This window comes from Liolophura sinensis, chromosome 11 (genome assembly GCF_032854445.1).
Source record: "Liolophura sinensis isolate JHLJ2023 chromosome 11, CUHK_Ljap_v2, whole genome shotgun sequence".
NCBI classification, from domain to species: domain Eukaryota; kingdom Metazoa; phylum Mollusca; class Polyplacophora; order Chitonida; family Chitonidae; genus Liolophura; species Liolophura sinensis.
The window spans coordinates 2,305,923-2,323,364 of record NC_088305.1 but is presented as its reverse complement, the minus strand read 5'-3'; the positions used below and the strand labels follow the sequence as shown (position 1 = coordinate 2,323,364).

Sequence of the window (17,442 nt, the reverse complement as noted above, 5' to 3'; positions counted from 1 at the left end):
TATGTTATAACATTAGCCTAGGGACAAGTTTTTCACCCAAGCCATCTGTTACTAAGGAGGTCATGTGATCACTAGAAATAAAGCGATGTTCTTGAATTATTCTCTAGTGCATCAAAGTATAGAGAGAATATATCAAACTACATGTGTATATATAATTGTGCTTTGTTTTCTTCCAGATGCTCAGGCCACGTGTTTCTCGGAAATCTGCTCGGACACGGGCTTTGGACTGTATTGTTCAGAGGGAGGGGTTTTGCACATCAATCACGTCAGCTGCGGCCATCACGACCCTGAAAGCTGTCGCGTTGCTAAGCACAATATGATGACGATGTGCACAGGGCAGAAGGCATGCGCGGCGAGCGGGATGAGGAAGATCTTGCGGCCATGTCAGACTCGCCCCTGGAGTCCAGTTTACGTCCGGGTCAACTACAGCTGTGTCCCAGGTAAGCCTTATGGACCAGCGACGTCATACAAATTGCAATTAACGTAAATTCATCTTCCCTGTTTTCCCCTTATTCTGCTTATTCCATGCCACTACTAAGCTTCTACGCATTTGTACAGTTGGAATGACATCGTAATACAGGCAAATTGACAAGATGCTGGATTTTACACGTTACATGTAACCATGTAACCCATCAGTGATGTATACGTAGATGTGCCGCTCTCTTGACGTTAAGAGTGGCTTCCCTTTATGATGACGATGTTTCGTTGTGCGGTATAACCGTCCTTGACAACGGAGGTTTATTCCAGATAGGTTTAACGGTTGACATGTATTGCTGGCGACTCGGCCCCTGACTCTTAGGTAGCTGTTTTGATACCCGTATTGATCTTATTTATTTATTTATTTGACTGATGTTTTACGCCGTACTCAAGAATATTTCACTTTATACGACGTCGGTCAGGATTATGGTGGGAGGAAACCGGGTAGAGCCCGGGAGAAGCCCACGACCATCCGCAGGTTGCTGTAGACTTTCCCACATTACGGCCGGAGAGGAAACCAGCATGGACTTGAACTCACAGCGACCGCATTGGTGAGAGGCTTCTGGGCCATTACGCTGCGCTAGCGCGCTAACCAACTGAGGCACGGAGGCCCCTCCGCAGTGATCTTTTTTAGCTGCAGAAATCTGTGTTATACTCGCCTATGCTTATCACGAAGCCTCACAAGCAGCAAGAGTGTGGGAATACAGATTCCGTTGAAATGGTAGTATATTTGTTAAGGCTCCAATATTTTTACCAAAGTTACTCACAAACTTTCTCACACATGACGTACAAATATGCACACCATGTTGGTGGAAGCCGGATGATCTTCAAAGAACGTTAGATGGCCAACGGCCACATTAACATCTTCAACCGCTTATATTCATCACGGCTCCACAAACAGAGAGAGCAATCTCATATTCAAACTAATCAACTAACTAACCAATCAATCAATCAATGAATCAATCAACCAATCACACAATCCCTCGTTATGTTCACAGAGGCTATCTTGACACGCACGTGCAGTGGAGACATGGAAGAGGAGATCGGTAACCGTGGCGCCATCATCATGTCTCCAGGGTACCCAGATAGTCCTCAAGACGTCAAGTACAACTTCTGTCATTGGCTTTTAGTGTCCCTGTCTGGCAGAACGCTCAGCTCCATATACAACACCTGACGTCCCGACAGAACACGGGACGCTGTGACTCTCCACTTCTGCAGATCAGGTAACCTTCAGCAAATGTCCTAAATATATGTACAGGAACAGAGCCTCGCTTGCGTCTGGAGGCGCTGTCAACGCCATTTTTTTGCCTCCCAAGTTAGCGTGCACTACAAAGCTTCAGCTATTTAGAATTTCATTTTTAGAAGTTTCAAAATTTATTTGAAATATGTTTAAGGAGGTGCGATCGTCATTTTGTTGTCTCCAAACCTCGCGTTTGGCTGTACATAGTGTCGGAGTTTATCGCCAAGTATTAAACATAAGGTTATACTGAGCTTCATGAAGGTACTAACAGGGACCAATGTGTCTGTCTAGAAGATACTGTTATTTTCATATTTAAAGTTTAAATTTTAACTTAAGCCAAAAATTGTTTTGTGTAATCGGCCGTATTTCACTGGCTGCGTGTGACCATTTGTCAGACATAACATTGTCGTCGCTGCTGTAGTTTTACTCTCCATGGTGTAAGTTTTTAATTGTATTTTGTACATATACTTTCCTTTTGATGCGCTCGCGTTGTCCACCAAAACTGTACAATCTTCTATATGTCATCATCACTGCATACAGCATTCATGTAAGTTAGATCAGCTGTCACTGTGTATAGTACACCAAATCCTTGCTGACTTAGCCACTCAAACTTGTTTTTTTTCCACAGTTACACTCTGTGCAATGGTGGAGGTGTGAAAACTGAGAAGTTCTGTGGAGTGATAAACAACGAAGTGGTAAGACGGGCCTGTGGCCGGGTACACATCTTGGCCCGAGGGTTTGACCCTCAATACGACGCTGGTACCAAGTTCCTCCTCTCCGTCAGTGGTGAGTCTTCAAGGCAAAAACGATGTGATCACTTTCTAAATGCCCGTGTGGTGTTTTCAGGTAGAGAAAATGGAATGCATGCTTCCTTATTCGTTGTTAAGTTTAATCCGAGGACTGAGTGATATCTGTACAAAGACGAGCAAGGTCTCCTTTCACGCCGCCTTAACGACAAAAGGGATAATTTCAATTTTGATGGTGTAAATTATCCTTATTTGGATAGCAATGTACCAAAGGGTCCTGCATATGCCGTATACATATCTCGCTTTGTAGCATTTGTCAGATCTTGCGTAAGTTGCGATGACTTTAATCTGAGTCACAAGTTGTTAGTTCAAAAACTGGTCTGTCAAGGATACTCTATCAAATGCCTTCATTCTAAGTTTCTCAAATTTTACAATGAGTATAACACTCTCGTTGGCAGGTATGGACAGAGCATTCAGAATCTCTGGCGATTTTCATTGCGATCAACCACATAGACGGCGCTGTTATCCTTATGTACATATCTTTCGCTTACATGGTATTTAACAACATAGATGGCGCGGGTTGCCGAGCCTAACCGTCTATCTTGTAGACAGCTTTTATACAGACCAGCATGTCATGTGTAACATCATAGATGGCGCCTCTTGTAGTATGAGATCCTTACATATTAACGGGAAAGACGTAATCGTCCGTTACTTTTGAATCACAATCTGTTCGGTTAAGGCTTGTAACGCTCGTCATTTTCGAACTGTATCTAATGCCGCTTAACCTGGGGCTAGGGGCTGTAAAGGCAGCCATGTTCATTACATCTGCAAATTGCCTTTATGAACAGTTGCAATCAAAGCACGACTGAGATACCTTGTTTAATTGTTATTTGACCTAGAACTCATTCATGGACTACGAATTTGAACTTTGATATGGAATTCATGCCAGGGATATCCAATGTCTGCCCTGCATCATTGAAAACTGATGACCGCTTCTCTCTTGTGGGTTACCGGCTTAATTTCCTATTTGTATAATTTCTTACATACCTTTGTCTGTGGGAGCTAGTGTTAAACGTTGTTTTGGAATGGATCTTGCAGTGGTATACGAATGTCAGACATGACCCTTATATTTGATCTATGGGCTGGCTGTGTCAATTTTGTTCTTATATGGAAGAAAAAATTGGGCATAAATTTTCTTATTCTCTGAATACACAGTATAACACATACACCATTGATCACTCCATTGTACCTAAGGTAGTGATTTACTGTTGTACAGTACACTTTTTACGTACACTTACGTTTAGTCCTAATGTTTGGTCAAACAATGCATCCATTCCTCCAAGCACCGGCACCAATCAGTTATCCATGTACCATCTCATGTGGTGATATGCCCTTGATCCACAGTGGACTATCCGCAGAACCTAGACGATGGTCGAGGGAACCCGATGTACACGATCCCATGTGGGGGAGAGCCGACTAAGGCCCCACCCGTCACCCGCAGGCCTACCGTGCCCGTGGTCGATCTGCTGAGCCTGACTACAGAGGGAGGGGGTGGAGAACAACAGAAGAGGAGCGGTAAGTGTGAGTTTGTGAGGCGGGGAGCGGGAGAAGGGTGTGTGTAGATATGGATACCAAGTAATTACCGTGCTTGCGCAGCACAGTGACCCAGGAGCCTTTCACCAGAGTAATCGCTGTGAGTTCAGGTCCGGCCCATGTTGGTGTCCACTCAGGTCGTACGTGGGAAGATCTTCCACAATCTTGAGGATGGTTGTGTTTTCTCTCACCGTAATGCTGTCCGTATTCGTATAAGTGAAATGTGTCATAAAACCAATAAAAAATATATTCTTGAGGAGAATTTTAATGCTAAGTCATGAAAACTATTATTATATAACAAGGAAAGTTTTCTACAAGTTTTGTGTGTGTGTTCAGTGATAGAATGATTATTTCCGTGGTGTTTTCGGGCTCGATCATTCAATAACCATCGTGTGAGCAATTCACGGAAATGTTTTTTGTTTACCTTAACATTCTTTTCATTGTTTTGTTTTCAAATCGCCTGATCGCCAGAGAACTAAACTTCGCTGTTACTATATCCAACATTGTATGTTTTGTTTCTGTAGGTGTACTCAAAGAGACTGCTGACGATTCAAAGAAGACAAAAAATCCAGAGAAAATGAATCGAACACTGAGTGAGTAATCAGCCATGGTCAGACATTGCTGTTGTCGCTGTCAGTTAGCCAAAGTAAGACAATACTCTGTGATATGGTCCTTTGGAAGGATGCCAAGTACAGTATTTATTTGCTCCACTATGTGTAATAAGCCAAGTTCCAGTCGACCCAAAATTAATATTCTGCAACTGTGTTGTGTTTTAAGTCTGGTAACGGTCATGATGCAAATATGTGAATATTGAGGCAGGTCTGGTGGGAAGCAGACTCCGCCTTTAAATGACAAAAGGAGTGTGGAAAGTGGCTTTAAATAAAATGGCACAGCTTTCAGAGCTGTTACAGCCTGCTCTGCTTAACCCCTAGACGAGTTTTTGTTTCTTGTTCTAATATTGTTGGTTAATGTTGTGAATCATAGTAAACAGCTTTTATCCCAATTCTGACTATTCTTGGAGAACAAAGGTTGATATCTTTTTATTCGTTGTCTTTTACAGAAATGGTTCTGATTTTGACTTTGGCTGGCATAATCATCGCTATCTTGATAGCGGCCATTGCGGTCGTCTGCCACAAGTAAGCATTTAGTGATGGTCATTATTCTGACAGTCGTTCTTGTTGTCGTATGCCAAAAGTAATGACTGAATATATCTTAGAAGTTTGAATCCGCGGAGCCATGCAGGTGACACTCATACACGATAAATATAAATGTTAATGCCAGTGATATTTTACCTTGTCTGTATGAACGACATGGAAACAGTAAAGTGCAGAAAGGATTTTTAAAATTTTGGTCACATCCTATATTTTGCAGTATAAATTGAAATATAATTACCGGTACATAATAATATTCCAGCTCTGGTTTCTGGACACCATAATGCTGGCCGCCGTCGTATAAGTGAAATATTCTTGAGTATCGCGTAAAATACTAATCTATATAAATAAACATAATAATATTAAACAAACGTTCATTCATTCCAGTTTCAACAATTCAATAAAGATGCAATGACTTTCAAAATGTAGTGGAATAGATATTTAAAAACATGAAGGTTGTTAAAACGCTTGCCCTCAAGAATCCAAAGTTTTTTGCTTCATGATGTTACACGTTTATGTTTTAGGACTATACAAACAGGAAACTACAAGCTCCGAGAAGCGGAAGCTCTGGCAATCGCGCGTCGAAGGTCAAAAGAATCCGAGGCGACGAAATTTGACCATGTTGGAATGAATGGACACAAGCCGGGAAAATGTTCCATCGAGGATTTAGATGAAGATTTAATCATCAATGGCCTCCGGGACGATCGGTGCGAAAATTCTCCCACCAAGCAACACTATATGACGATTGACGACGACGATTCCGTCCCTTTGCCAAATGGCGTAGGAAAATCACATCGCGGTAGCCGGCCAGACGTCGTGGACCACACTTACTCGTCGTATGCAAGCATTGATGACGATGCATCGGCACTGACGTCACAAGATAGTGGGTACCCGCGCATTGCACTATATGAAGACCCAGACGACTGTCGTCAAGGTTACACACCGCCCCACCCGTCTAGTCCTCATGGAGACTGCGACTCGTTGGACGAACAGTATGACAATGTCCCGAATACCGCTGATGTACTAGCGGACGTAGAACATTATTCAGTAGATGGTGACGACTACGCCATCGTTACTAAGCCGAGAAGAGCGCCCCCTACAACCGGTCTCTCGGCGGAACACGGCCCCCGCAACTCGTACGGTATCACGCCAAGAATGAATGGCGGCTATCAGGTGACGCCCAAGCCCGTATATGTTAATAAGTCTGGAAACGTAGTCCTTTTAGACTCTCGAATAAACAACCAGATAAGTATGGGAGACGAAGGGGAAATGATATATTGACAATTAACCAGGGATTGCCTTTAATCCCGTCACGCGAGATGCGCATGCGTGCAGTAAACTGGTGAATATCTGTGCTTTTGCTCTGAATGAATACTGTATGCATTCCTTTCGCTCAAAATTCTATGACCTTGAAATTCTGTGAATATCATTTGTGAAGGGATTATCGGAGATCCGAGTGACAATATAACAGAATGACGTCACATTTGAGAGTGACGTCAGAATGAAGGTCGGAGAAGGCTGAAATGACTGAGAAAATGACTACGAAATCTGGAATAGAAGCGATATTTTCATGTTTTCAGATAGACGCTTGTTTACATGTTACTCGGTCCTATGACTACGAAGAAAATTCATATTGAGCAATTCATTGTGAAGGATTAGCCGAAGTCGAGTAAATGAAACAGACGCTGAAGAAAGAGCGTGGAGACCCCTAGGCTGTGGTTAGGGAGAGAAACTGACTGTTTATGCCTTGAGCAGTATTACATAAATTGCTTACTGACTGGCGCGCACGCGCGTGTAAGTATGTATATCAGACAATTGTCGGGTTGGACACAGGCACACTAATTCACTGGGGAATCCGGTAAAGGGTTTGTTTAGTGTACATGACTTCGTAACGCTCATGGTAAGGAAACTCTTCGATGCTGGTCGAAGCAAAAAGTGTATGCCGTGGAACGAAGTTTGTGCTGGGTATGCAGGAGTTTTGTCCCTTCACCGGGATTTTTAGCGGAATTCTTCTGTTATAAAGAGTTGTTGTGAAGTTGTGTCAAGCACATTTGCCATAACGCCAGCTACAAATTATGACAGCTTCGTAAAACGGACCATCAGCAGAACTGTCCATGCTGTTGTTGATAGACACGGGTGTGAATACGGCAGCTTGAGAATGACTCAGAAACTTTCAACTATCACATATACTGTTCTGACTTCGAAGCGATTACGGGAGCTTGTTGCTATGGAATGCGTTATTTACCGCCTTCCCTATACTGACTGAGGCCAGCAAGAGGGTGAAGATGTAATTCGGTGCTTGTCAGTGGCAACTTCGTTTATGCTTGTTACAATAGACTTCTTTCATTATTTATGGGGTTAAAGTGCTGAGTTTGTCAGTGGCAACTTTTTCAATGCTTGTTACGATGGACTTCCTTCATGGTTATGGGGATGAAAGTTCCGTGCTTGTCAGTGGCAACTTTGTCAATGCTTGTTGCTATTTAATATTTTATGCATAGACTTTTGTGATCATTAGGACGTACATTTGCCTGTATTTCGCAATGGCAACAAAGTTTGCGCTGCTTACGGTGTACTGTTTTAAGTACACACTTCCCAGTAATTATTGGGCCGCAAAACTGTATTTCTCAGTGACAACAACGCTAGTGCTTGCTTACGGTGTACTGTCTTATGTACACACTTCCGAGTAATTATTGGGCCTCAGAACCGTATTTTGCAATGTCAACAATGCTTGCGATGCTTACGATGGACTGTTTTATGTACACACTTGCCAGTAATTATTGGGTCTCGGAACTGTATTTCGCAATGTCAACAACGCTTGCGCTGCTTACGATGGACTGTTTTATGTACACACTTGCCAGTAATTATTGGGTCTCAGAACTGTATTTCGCAATGTCAACAACGCTTGCTTACGGTGGACTCTTTTATGTACACATTTTCCTGTGATCACTGGGATGTGAAACTATTTCTCAGCGACAACAACGCTAGCGCTGCTTACTGTGGGCAGTTTCTTGGGGTTGGGGGTGTAAATATATACATGATTTTTAAAATGACAACTTAACTATTTCTTTGTTGCATGTTCGAGGCTGCTGTAAATAATGTGACAGTTCTAGTCAGGGTGGATCGCATCCGATGATTGTCTCTCCTTTCTCTCTCGGCCATTCTCTCTCCATATATAGCTTTGTCCGTCATACAAACAGCCTGTGCTAATTCGATACTGCGGACATCTGGGTACTTGCTGTCTTACTCGCACCTAAAGGCTTGACTGCCCGTCAGACTCACGCAATTTTCAATTTAAATTGACGCTCTACCGTTTCGTATCATCGTGAATTTCATCATAGAATAGAACAAAGACTTTTTGTAAATTAGTGGCCTACGAATCTAAATAAATTTTTCTGTGTATAAGTTATGGTTTTGGCGCAGTGCCACAAAATTACCCATATGTGTGCTGCATTTTAACTTAATGATCTACCCACCGTGGTATAAGGGAAATATTCTTGAGTTCCGGGCAAAACACCAATCAAATAAATGAATAAAATATTAGTCTGCCGTGTGTTATGCCGAGGTCTGACCGGTCAGTTTGTCATGTACGGTGACCCTTTACTTCTTCTGTTGACATCAGTACAAACATGCCTTGGTAAATCATTGCTATATATTTCTGAGCAACGTAGTATTGTACCAATCAAAGTTTTGATGCTGGTTCAAAAGAGTAATTTAAGCGTTACATTCAGTATTTACCGCTGATGGCAGTTTGGTCAAAAATTGAAAAGACAGCTTTTATAAATGCTTATTTTTACATCTTTATGCATGGAAGGTTTTGTCTGACGTGATACCCATTCAAACCCTGTGTGTAACGGTGACCATCTTTGGGTCTTTCGGTGCTGTATACCTAAGCGCGCAGCTGCTGAGCCACGCACTGTGCTATTTACTGCTTTTATACCTCTTTCTATCTATCCTCTCGACAAAGCCGATCAATCATTGGTAGTCGGAACCGATCAACCATTGGTCAGTCGGAACCGATCAGCCATTGGTCAGTGTAATCACGTGCTCGAATCCAACTCCTCTGCTCCAAAACCAGAAGTAAATAAACAAGTCCATTGAAAGTAAAACGGTTTCATAAACAGTATTATAATCCTCTGTTGTTGTTAAAATACTGTATGCTGCAGAGGACTGGCGTAAATTGCATCCAATGCATACTGACGGTGATCATTTTGCATGTACAAGTCCAGCGTTCTCTGTCAATGCAGCTATCGGTTTTTCAATTCAAAGTCATATACACCACCCTTCAAGTATTAACACACATTTCTGTGAATTGCTTTGCAACGCCGATGACGTAATTTCCGCTGCCCCATCATGCCTTATTTTTTTATACTACCATTTAGATCCCAGGGTCGAATTGTTCAGAAGTGTACTTGAAGTCAAGCGCTGTATTAACTTTAGTCTGGATTAAAGTGCCATTGGTTTTGTATTAGACCAAGACTGGTATTAAGACTTAACTGGCTTAAATGGCTTAACTTTTAAGGCAACTTTGAACAACCGGCCCCTGTTTCCGTTATTGCAGTGCTACAACACAGAGCCTTTCTCAGGCACGCCTGGCTTTTATACATACACCTACACTGGGTCAAAACTCTCTGAATAGGTTAACAAATTCAGGGATTTTTGACACCGAAAAGAATTCTCAATCAATATTTTGGGGAGAGATAATTAAACGACAAATGTTGAGATGACGCCTACCTTCTTTGTGCTTCCGAATTACTGTTAGCTAAGCAATAAAGATTTACAGAAACACTCCTGGTGAGGAGCCCTGTTAAAGGAACCACCTCGTCGACTTGTAGATACATAATTGTCTCCCTTTGTGGAAGCTCTTCTGATCAGGTCTGTTACAATATATAACTCATTTGTTATTAATCATCTGACGTATTTTGTGTGAACCAAAACTGTATTGTCTATTTACTGAATCTCGTCGTCTGTATGTTAATTTTATCGTCAAATAAATATATACAAAGAAAAGCGGTGTTTGATTTTCTGTGCTTTTGTGATTGATTTGGTCACGGTATCACTTGATTACGATTGATTAAGTCTAATTTTACATGAAAAGGGTGTGATTTATGATTGTTTATTTTTTGTCAGGGACGATTCAGAGATGAATTTCCGAAGTCCTCTTTATCGTTAAGTCCCCCCCCCCCCACCTTCTCCAAAGCACAAGGTGTTTAGTGGTTTAGTGCGATAGGACTACATTTTAGCTTGACTTTTGTTGAAAGCCATACCCATGGACTTTTTCACTTATACGATGGCGGTCATATTTACGGGTCAATTAAACCGAAGTGCCCCAGATAAACCCCTCAGCGCTTGCGACGCCAGGACAGTAGGCAGAAAACACTGTGTTATTATACACCAATGTAGTGGGGGCCTTCGTGGCCGAGGTGTTTAGCGTGCCACCGCGGCGCAATGATCCTGGAACCTCTCACCAATGCGGTAGTTGTGAGTTCTACTCCAGCTCCTTTCCAGCCGTACCTGGGACGGTTTGCCAGCAACCTAGGGATGGTCGTCAGTTTCCTCCGACCATAATGTTGGTCGTTGTTGCATAAGTAAAATATTCTTGACTACGACGTAAAACACCAATGAAAGAAATTTAAAAAAAAAATACCATTGTAGTCTTATAAAAAAACGAGTGTCATAGATAAACAACCGATGTTAGAATAGACAGAAAGCACTGGGATATTATTTGATCACTCCAGTTTCCCTTTTCGTTAAAACTGAGCGTAATGGTATAAGTGAGAAATTATTCAGTATGGGATTCACCAAGCAATGTTAACTAGATGAACGAAATATTAAGGTCAAGTGCACTGCTTTCTTCGATTCTCGGCCTGCTTTTTTTCAGTAAAGTTCGTACAAATTCATGGGAAAAATTCGGTTTAATCGATCAGGAGTTCTCTAACCTCTCTGGCATTAAACTGATGTTCTGAACTTGTTTCTACATGCAGCCTTAGACAGAATAATCCTTCACGGCCTTGCTGGCTACACAGTCGTTATCTGGCTGGCAGAAAACCTTTTCCTTGTCTGGGGAGATAACTGCTCTTGACTTGAAGAAAGCATAGGTACTCTGAGAATTATCCGCCCTTCCCTCACTCTCTTTTTACATGTACGTTGCGACAGTCTAATTACCTATGGAGTACTTTGCGTGCCCGCCCCGTAATTTGAAGATCTGGGTTCAATCCTGAGGTGGACCATGATTTTATAATCGCCAAATTTGGTCCACAATTGTCAGCATAGTGAATGTATAACATTCCACCAAACGGCTCACTCCAAGTTTCTTACGTTTTACAATGTGTATAATTCTCTTGTAAGTGAATATGGACAGAGCATCCAGAATCTGTGGCGCTCTGCTTCATATTCGTCGTGTTGAATTAGATCGCTACTTTGGATATATGAACAGTTGCTGTCAAAGCGCAACTGAGATATATGTTTTGTTATCTACAACTGATTTTCTAGCATAGTAGCGGTACACGATTTGAATACGGATTTCACTCAGTCGCCTGGAGCATACGTTGTGTCTTCCCGACATCATTAGAAACGGTTTCTCTTTGCATGATTCCGTCCTCTTTTCCTACTTTATATGCTTTCTTACTTCTTTGGTAGTTTGTGTTCTACGTCGTTTTTGGAACTGGCTTTGCGATTATTGGCTTGGAACGTTCTTATTGGTTGTCGGCCGGTATATGAATGTCTGTTTTGACACACAGCTTTAGAATGTTATCGTTGTAGAGGTACGCCGCAATCAAACTACCGAAATAATGTTAACAATGAACCCCTTGATTCCAACCAAGTCATGATTGTCCTGATTAATTATCCAGTTGCCATGATCATTATTATTCCAGCTGTCGTTATTGTCAAGATTCCAGCTGTTTTGATTGTCGTTATTTAGGCTGCCATGGGTGTCATTATTCCAGCTGACATGGCTGCCATTATTCAAGCTATCATGTTTGTCATGTTTCCGGCTGTATTGACTGTCATGCTTCTCATTATTCCAGCTATCATGGCTGTCATTATTCCGGCTACCATGGCTGTCATTATTCGGCAACCGTGGTCGTCATTATTTCGGCTGTCATGGTTGTCATTGTTCCAGCTACCATGGTTGTCATTGTTCCAGCTGCCATGGTCGTCATTATTCCGGCTGTCATGGTTGTCATTGTTCCAACTAATGGTTGTCATTATTCCGGCTGCCGTGGTCGTCATTATTCCGGCTGTCATGGTTGTCATTGTTCCAGCTGCCATGGTTGTCATTATTCCGACTGCCATAGTTGTCATTATTCTAGCTGTGATGCCATGTCATTATTCCATTTGTCATGATTATCATTGTTTCAGCTGTCGTTATTAGGTGCATGGCTCCAGGATTACAACTGTCATTGTTGCCATGATTTCAGCTGACCTGATTCCAGTTGTCATGATTCAAGCTGCCATGGTTCTAGCTGATGTGATTCAAGCTACCATGATTCTAGCTATCATAATTTCTTTGATTCGGTTCTTATCGTTTTGATTACTACATATTCAGCTGTCATTTTTCCAGGTGTCATTTTGTCCAGCTGGCATTATCCTAGCTGTTATTATTCCATACATCATATAGGGTTTGGGATTACTCTGATGGGTTTGTTACACCGCATGCTGACATAAAAGCCTCTAAGTGAGGGCTGTTTCTTAGGAAACGCCAGAGAGACTTTCATATAAATGACCGAACGATTGCATATGTTATGGGAAAAACAGTCCAGCGATTGAGACATTTCCGCCTGTCCTTTAATCGCGACCATTGTTCCCAAACACTCTCCAAGGCTTCAAAAGAGGTCGTTAAACTAAGTCAAGTGTGTTTTTGACACTCTAAGCTCTCAGCTTTCGCACGAAGGCCGTGCATATATAAGGTTTTGATTACTAATCAGTTGTTAAATATAGTTCCTTCGTTTTATTTACTTATTTATTTATTTGTTTCATTGTTCTTTAACTCGCCATACATGAGTACTTTTTACCGATGCAAGGGTAGTAAGTTTTTCATTGTCTATGAAACGGATGATCCGACACACGAGTCTACATCATATTGGTGGAAGACAAGAGATATTCAACAAACGTTAGATTTGCCAAAAGCTCACACGAGCTTCGTCGATCGCATATTGTCACCAAGGCCCCTTAAACTGTGACAACGGGGTATCTACAAATCCCATGTCAAATGTTGGTAGAGAACCCACACCTTGTCCGCCCAAGCGATCTTAGGTTGATTAGGTGCCGCGGAGCAATTCAGTAAGACGAATTACTCTGTTATTCGAATTGCGGTATTGAAAATAATAACGGCTTACGAAGAGCAGCGTTCACACAGTGCGATTTGTGGTAAAGAATCGTCGAATTCGAGTAACGGAAGTCCAAAGGTGAATAAAACTTTATATCATATGACTTGTAGAATTCGACAAACCGCTCGATGTGAACCGGGCTTGTGAAATAGCGCTTTGTTTAGCAACTCGAATATGGCAAGGCGATTCCACAAACTACGCCGTGTGGAACGCAACCTATATGACGTCATCAGCTGAACAATGGCAGAATGCCGTACTGGAGTATGTTTAGCACAAGCTTCAATATAGCTACATTCATCCAACGTGACTTCAAACGAAGTTTCCGCAAATGCTTTCCGAAGTTATCAAAATGAAAAGCCTCATAACATATACGTAAATACAAGCTGATCTCAATGGCCACATGCTATTGAATTGCCAATAAAGGTCTTTCGTTACCTGATTTAGACTTTAGTATAAAGCATGATGAGATCGGCTGGGTGTCAGAAGGGTAATTTAACCTCGCTCGGGATTGGTCAATCAGGTAACGTGTTCACCGGAAATGCGTTATAATTGTCCCATCGATTAATCTACATAATTACATAATCTTAAATTTGATGCAAACCCCGAATAAAAAAAAATTTAAATTTAAAAGTGAATATTTACAGAGAACTCATTACATGCCTACAAATTGTTTACATACCGGTATAACACTTTAAATAATCTAAGAATTACTCCAAAACGGCCATAAAACATAAAACATGACTGAAATGATCACACGCCAGATTTCCCCTAGTCTCCTTCCGCATACTGCTAGAGGCCAGACAAGGTCAATAGCCCCTTCACGTCTCCGTCCGCTTGCGTCATCCGACTCTTGTGCGCATCCCCAAAACATGACTTCACAAGTCTTGAGAGGAGCAATGTCTAACAAAGTACGAGACTATTATAACACTCAATTCTGGCGCACTCGTATTTATAAGAGCGGAAATCAAGAACTCAAACGCAATATTACATTCAAAAGCCAGGTTTGTTTTTCGACCTGATATAGAGCCCTACATGTAGTTCTAATCTTTATAAATTTACGAACTACCTTTCAATTTTAAAAACCAGTCTCGAAATCGGTATACCAGTCGTATATGAGGTTTATTTCCCCACTGTGTCTGGTAGTGTCTTCATGCAGACTCGGTTTTATTAACTCAAGTATGTTGTAAGTTATATCGGATCTCTAGCAATCTGAGCTTATCTCCACATCTTTAAGAACGTAATAGGCTGCAGACCGACAAATGCGAGCGAGGTCTTGATTTATACTATTCGGACCCGGTAACTGACATAGATGCTAACTATTCAAGCTGTCAAAATACATTAGGCTTACCATCGTCGTAAGAAAACCAGCTCTATACGTTTATTTTCCTCAGAAAATCTCCTGTGATCCGAATTTAAAGCACAAATAATTTTTATAGATTATTTATAAAAATCAGAGCTCTAGTTTCGAGCGACAAAGCTGGTAAAGTGGTTCAGGTATTTTTTAATTAGCATTTTAAATTTGCAACAATGGCCTTCATGGCGGAAAGGCTGTACTCGAATTTAATGGGTCTACATTCGCATGACAAGTTACTGACAAACTTCCACGCGTGTGGCGTACAAATAAAGACAGCATATCGTCGCAAACTTCAACTATCGTTAGATGGCGCAAAACCCTCAGGAGTATCACCATTAAAACCCCTCAAGCATGTGAGAGCAGGGCAATCAAACTCCCTGCCCTTGTCCAGTGGTTGTTTGCATACGTACAGTAGCAGTGAGTTCTAAAACATTACAAAACATCCCTGTGTTTTAAAATTAATATAATAATAACCCAACAAATAATTTATTTTATATTAATTTGCATTTTGAGAGTTTATCTTGTACTATAAAATTTGTTTTCGATTGCAGGCGGTGTTATGGGGGAATATGTACCTAACTATTACTATTTAATGATTTATTTCATTTATAAATTTATTAATTTGTTTTTTTATTTATTTAATTATTTATTTAACTTTCTTAACTTTTTTATGAAAATCAGAGCTCTAGTTTCGAGCGACAAAGCTGGTAAAGTGGTTCAGGTATTTTTAATTAGCTATAATAAAACTACACGTATACTTGAATGATAAAGCAAAGGAGGATTCGAACACCAAACTGCACCATCCTGAAAATAAGGCAACCATTAAATTTCATAAGTTTTATCTTAATTAAGATTTATATTTTTCTGTGAAGCCATCTATTAAAACTCTGTGCAGGGCAGCTATAATTGCGCTCAAAGATGCGCCTATCTAGCTGTTTACCATTTTACTTTTTCATATTAAAGAATGCGTTGATTCTCATACGACTAATGTATAAGTTTTCAACATTGCTTATACATGTGTACAGTTAAGACAAGATGTTATTATTACAATAAATTCCTAGCTTGTGTTTAACTTCACTTCTTGTTGATCTACATCTTTCTAAAGTCCACTATTCGTTATGGCAGACACACATGTGAAAATACTATCTAAATAAAATGGAATTAAACATAAAACTGTTAAAAACTACGCTCTACTGACTTTTGTTCACAATTTGAATATGCTGTACGGATTATTCTGTTGTCAAACATTCTACGATTTTTGGTTATTATCAGCCGTAGTTCCCATAACATCGTCCATTTTACCTCATTTCACTATGCCTTCCCTGAAGTGCCCGGATGTGGTGTGACCTGGCGTAACCTGAGCATCATACAGAAGTCAATGTCTAAAATGTCAGTATGTGTATTTTGCAGGAAATTAATGAAATCTGTAAATTTCATTAATCTGTAAATTGTTATATTCCAAGATGGACAAGATAAGACTGGCAGAAGCAGCCATGAATCCTCCAGCCAGGGCTGATTGTTGGTGTAAGGAGATGGGGTGGGCTTGGTCGGGGGGGGGGCTGTTGGGGTTTGGGGAGGGAGGAGTTGATTGGCAGTTCTGTATGTCGTGGCGAGGAACACCATGTACTAGGTCCGTGTATGGTGGAACACTTAATGAAAAGACGTGAGCTTTCAACATCTGTGTTGACAGCGACATGTCACAGGTGCGGATGTCAGACGACGGCTGGATTGGTTCAAAATTAGTTCATAAAACACTCACATCGCACATTTTTTGCATCGTCTTCTGGGACAAATACAGCAAAATATATATCCATAGAGACCAGGGACAGATAAAGTAAAGAATTAGTCTTCTAGACTTGGGATGAATAAAACAAAAGATATGTCCATGAAGGTCAGGGGGAAAAGCAAGTAATATATCCATAGAGACTATGGACAAATAAAGCAAAAGACAACCTACTGATGGTCGTGGGTTTACCCGGGATCTGTCCGGTTTCCTTCCACATAATGCTGGCCGGCGTCTTGAGTACGTTGTAGAACACCAATCAAATAAATAAAGCAAAAGATATTATCCATTTAGGCCATGGACGAGTAAGGCAAAGTATATGTCCATGTAGACCATGAGCAAATAATGTGAAGATATATCCTGAGGGATCCTTTTATATGTGAATATTATTTATTTATGTATTTGATTGGAGTTTTACGCCGTACTCAAGAATATTTCACTTATATGACGGCGGCCAGCATTATGGTGGGAGGAAACCGGACAGAGCGCCGAGGTTGCTATATGTGATTAAACACCGTCCTTAGGGATTGGTCACTTAATATACAACAGCGGTCAATTAGGTTTTTGGCGGAAGGAAACCAAAGTTTTCTTACGCGTACACAGCTTTTATGTCATATGTGCTCAATTGGTGGAATTGAATCCATGATTTGTCTACGAAACCCGAGGAGTGAAAGGGCACTGGGTGGATAATACTGCCAGACAGGCGTTATAGGTTGTCGATACACTATATACACTATCTGCACTTCACGTAGTTAAAATGAACTATATCAG

General features: G+C 41.1%; 1 protein-coding gene across 2 annotated transcripts in view; it reads left to right on the top strand.

The window, feature by feature from the left end:
• LOC135477441 (uncharacterized) overlaps nucleotides 1–10,212 on the top strand; it is a 56,490-nt gene extending 46,278 nt beyond the window's left edge. For both annotated transcript variants that reach the window (XM_064757542.1, XM_064757543.1), the window contains exons 2-8: nucleotides 177–440; nucleotides 1,476–1,700; nucleotides 2,346–2,503; nucleotides 3,868–4,038; nucleotides 4,581–4,649; nucleotides 5,117–5,192; nucleotides 5,732–10,212. In XM_064757542.1, the coding sequence (XP_064613612.1) occupies nucleotides 3,909–4,038; nucleotides 4,581–4,649; nucleotides 5,117–5,192; nucleotides 5,732–6,488 (1,032 nt within the window). In that variant the 5' untranslated portion in view covers nucleotides 177–440; nucleotides 1,476–1,700; nucleotides 2,346–2,503; nucleotides 3,868–3,908 and the 3' untranslated portion in view covers nucleotides 6,489–10,212. The remainder of the gene's footprint in view (nucleotides 1–176; nucleotides 441–1,475; nucleotides 1,701–2,345; nucleotides 2,504–3,867; nucleotides 4,039–4,580; nucleotides 4,650–5,116; nucleotides 5,193–5,731) is intronic.
• The last annotated feature ends 7,230 nt before the right edge of the window (nucleotides 10,213–17,442 follow it).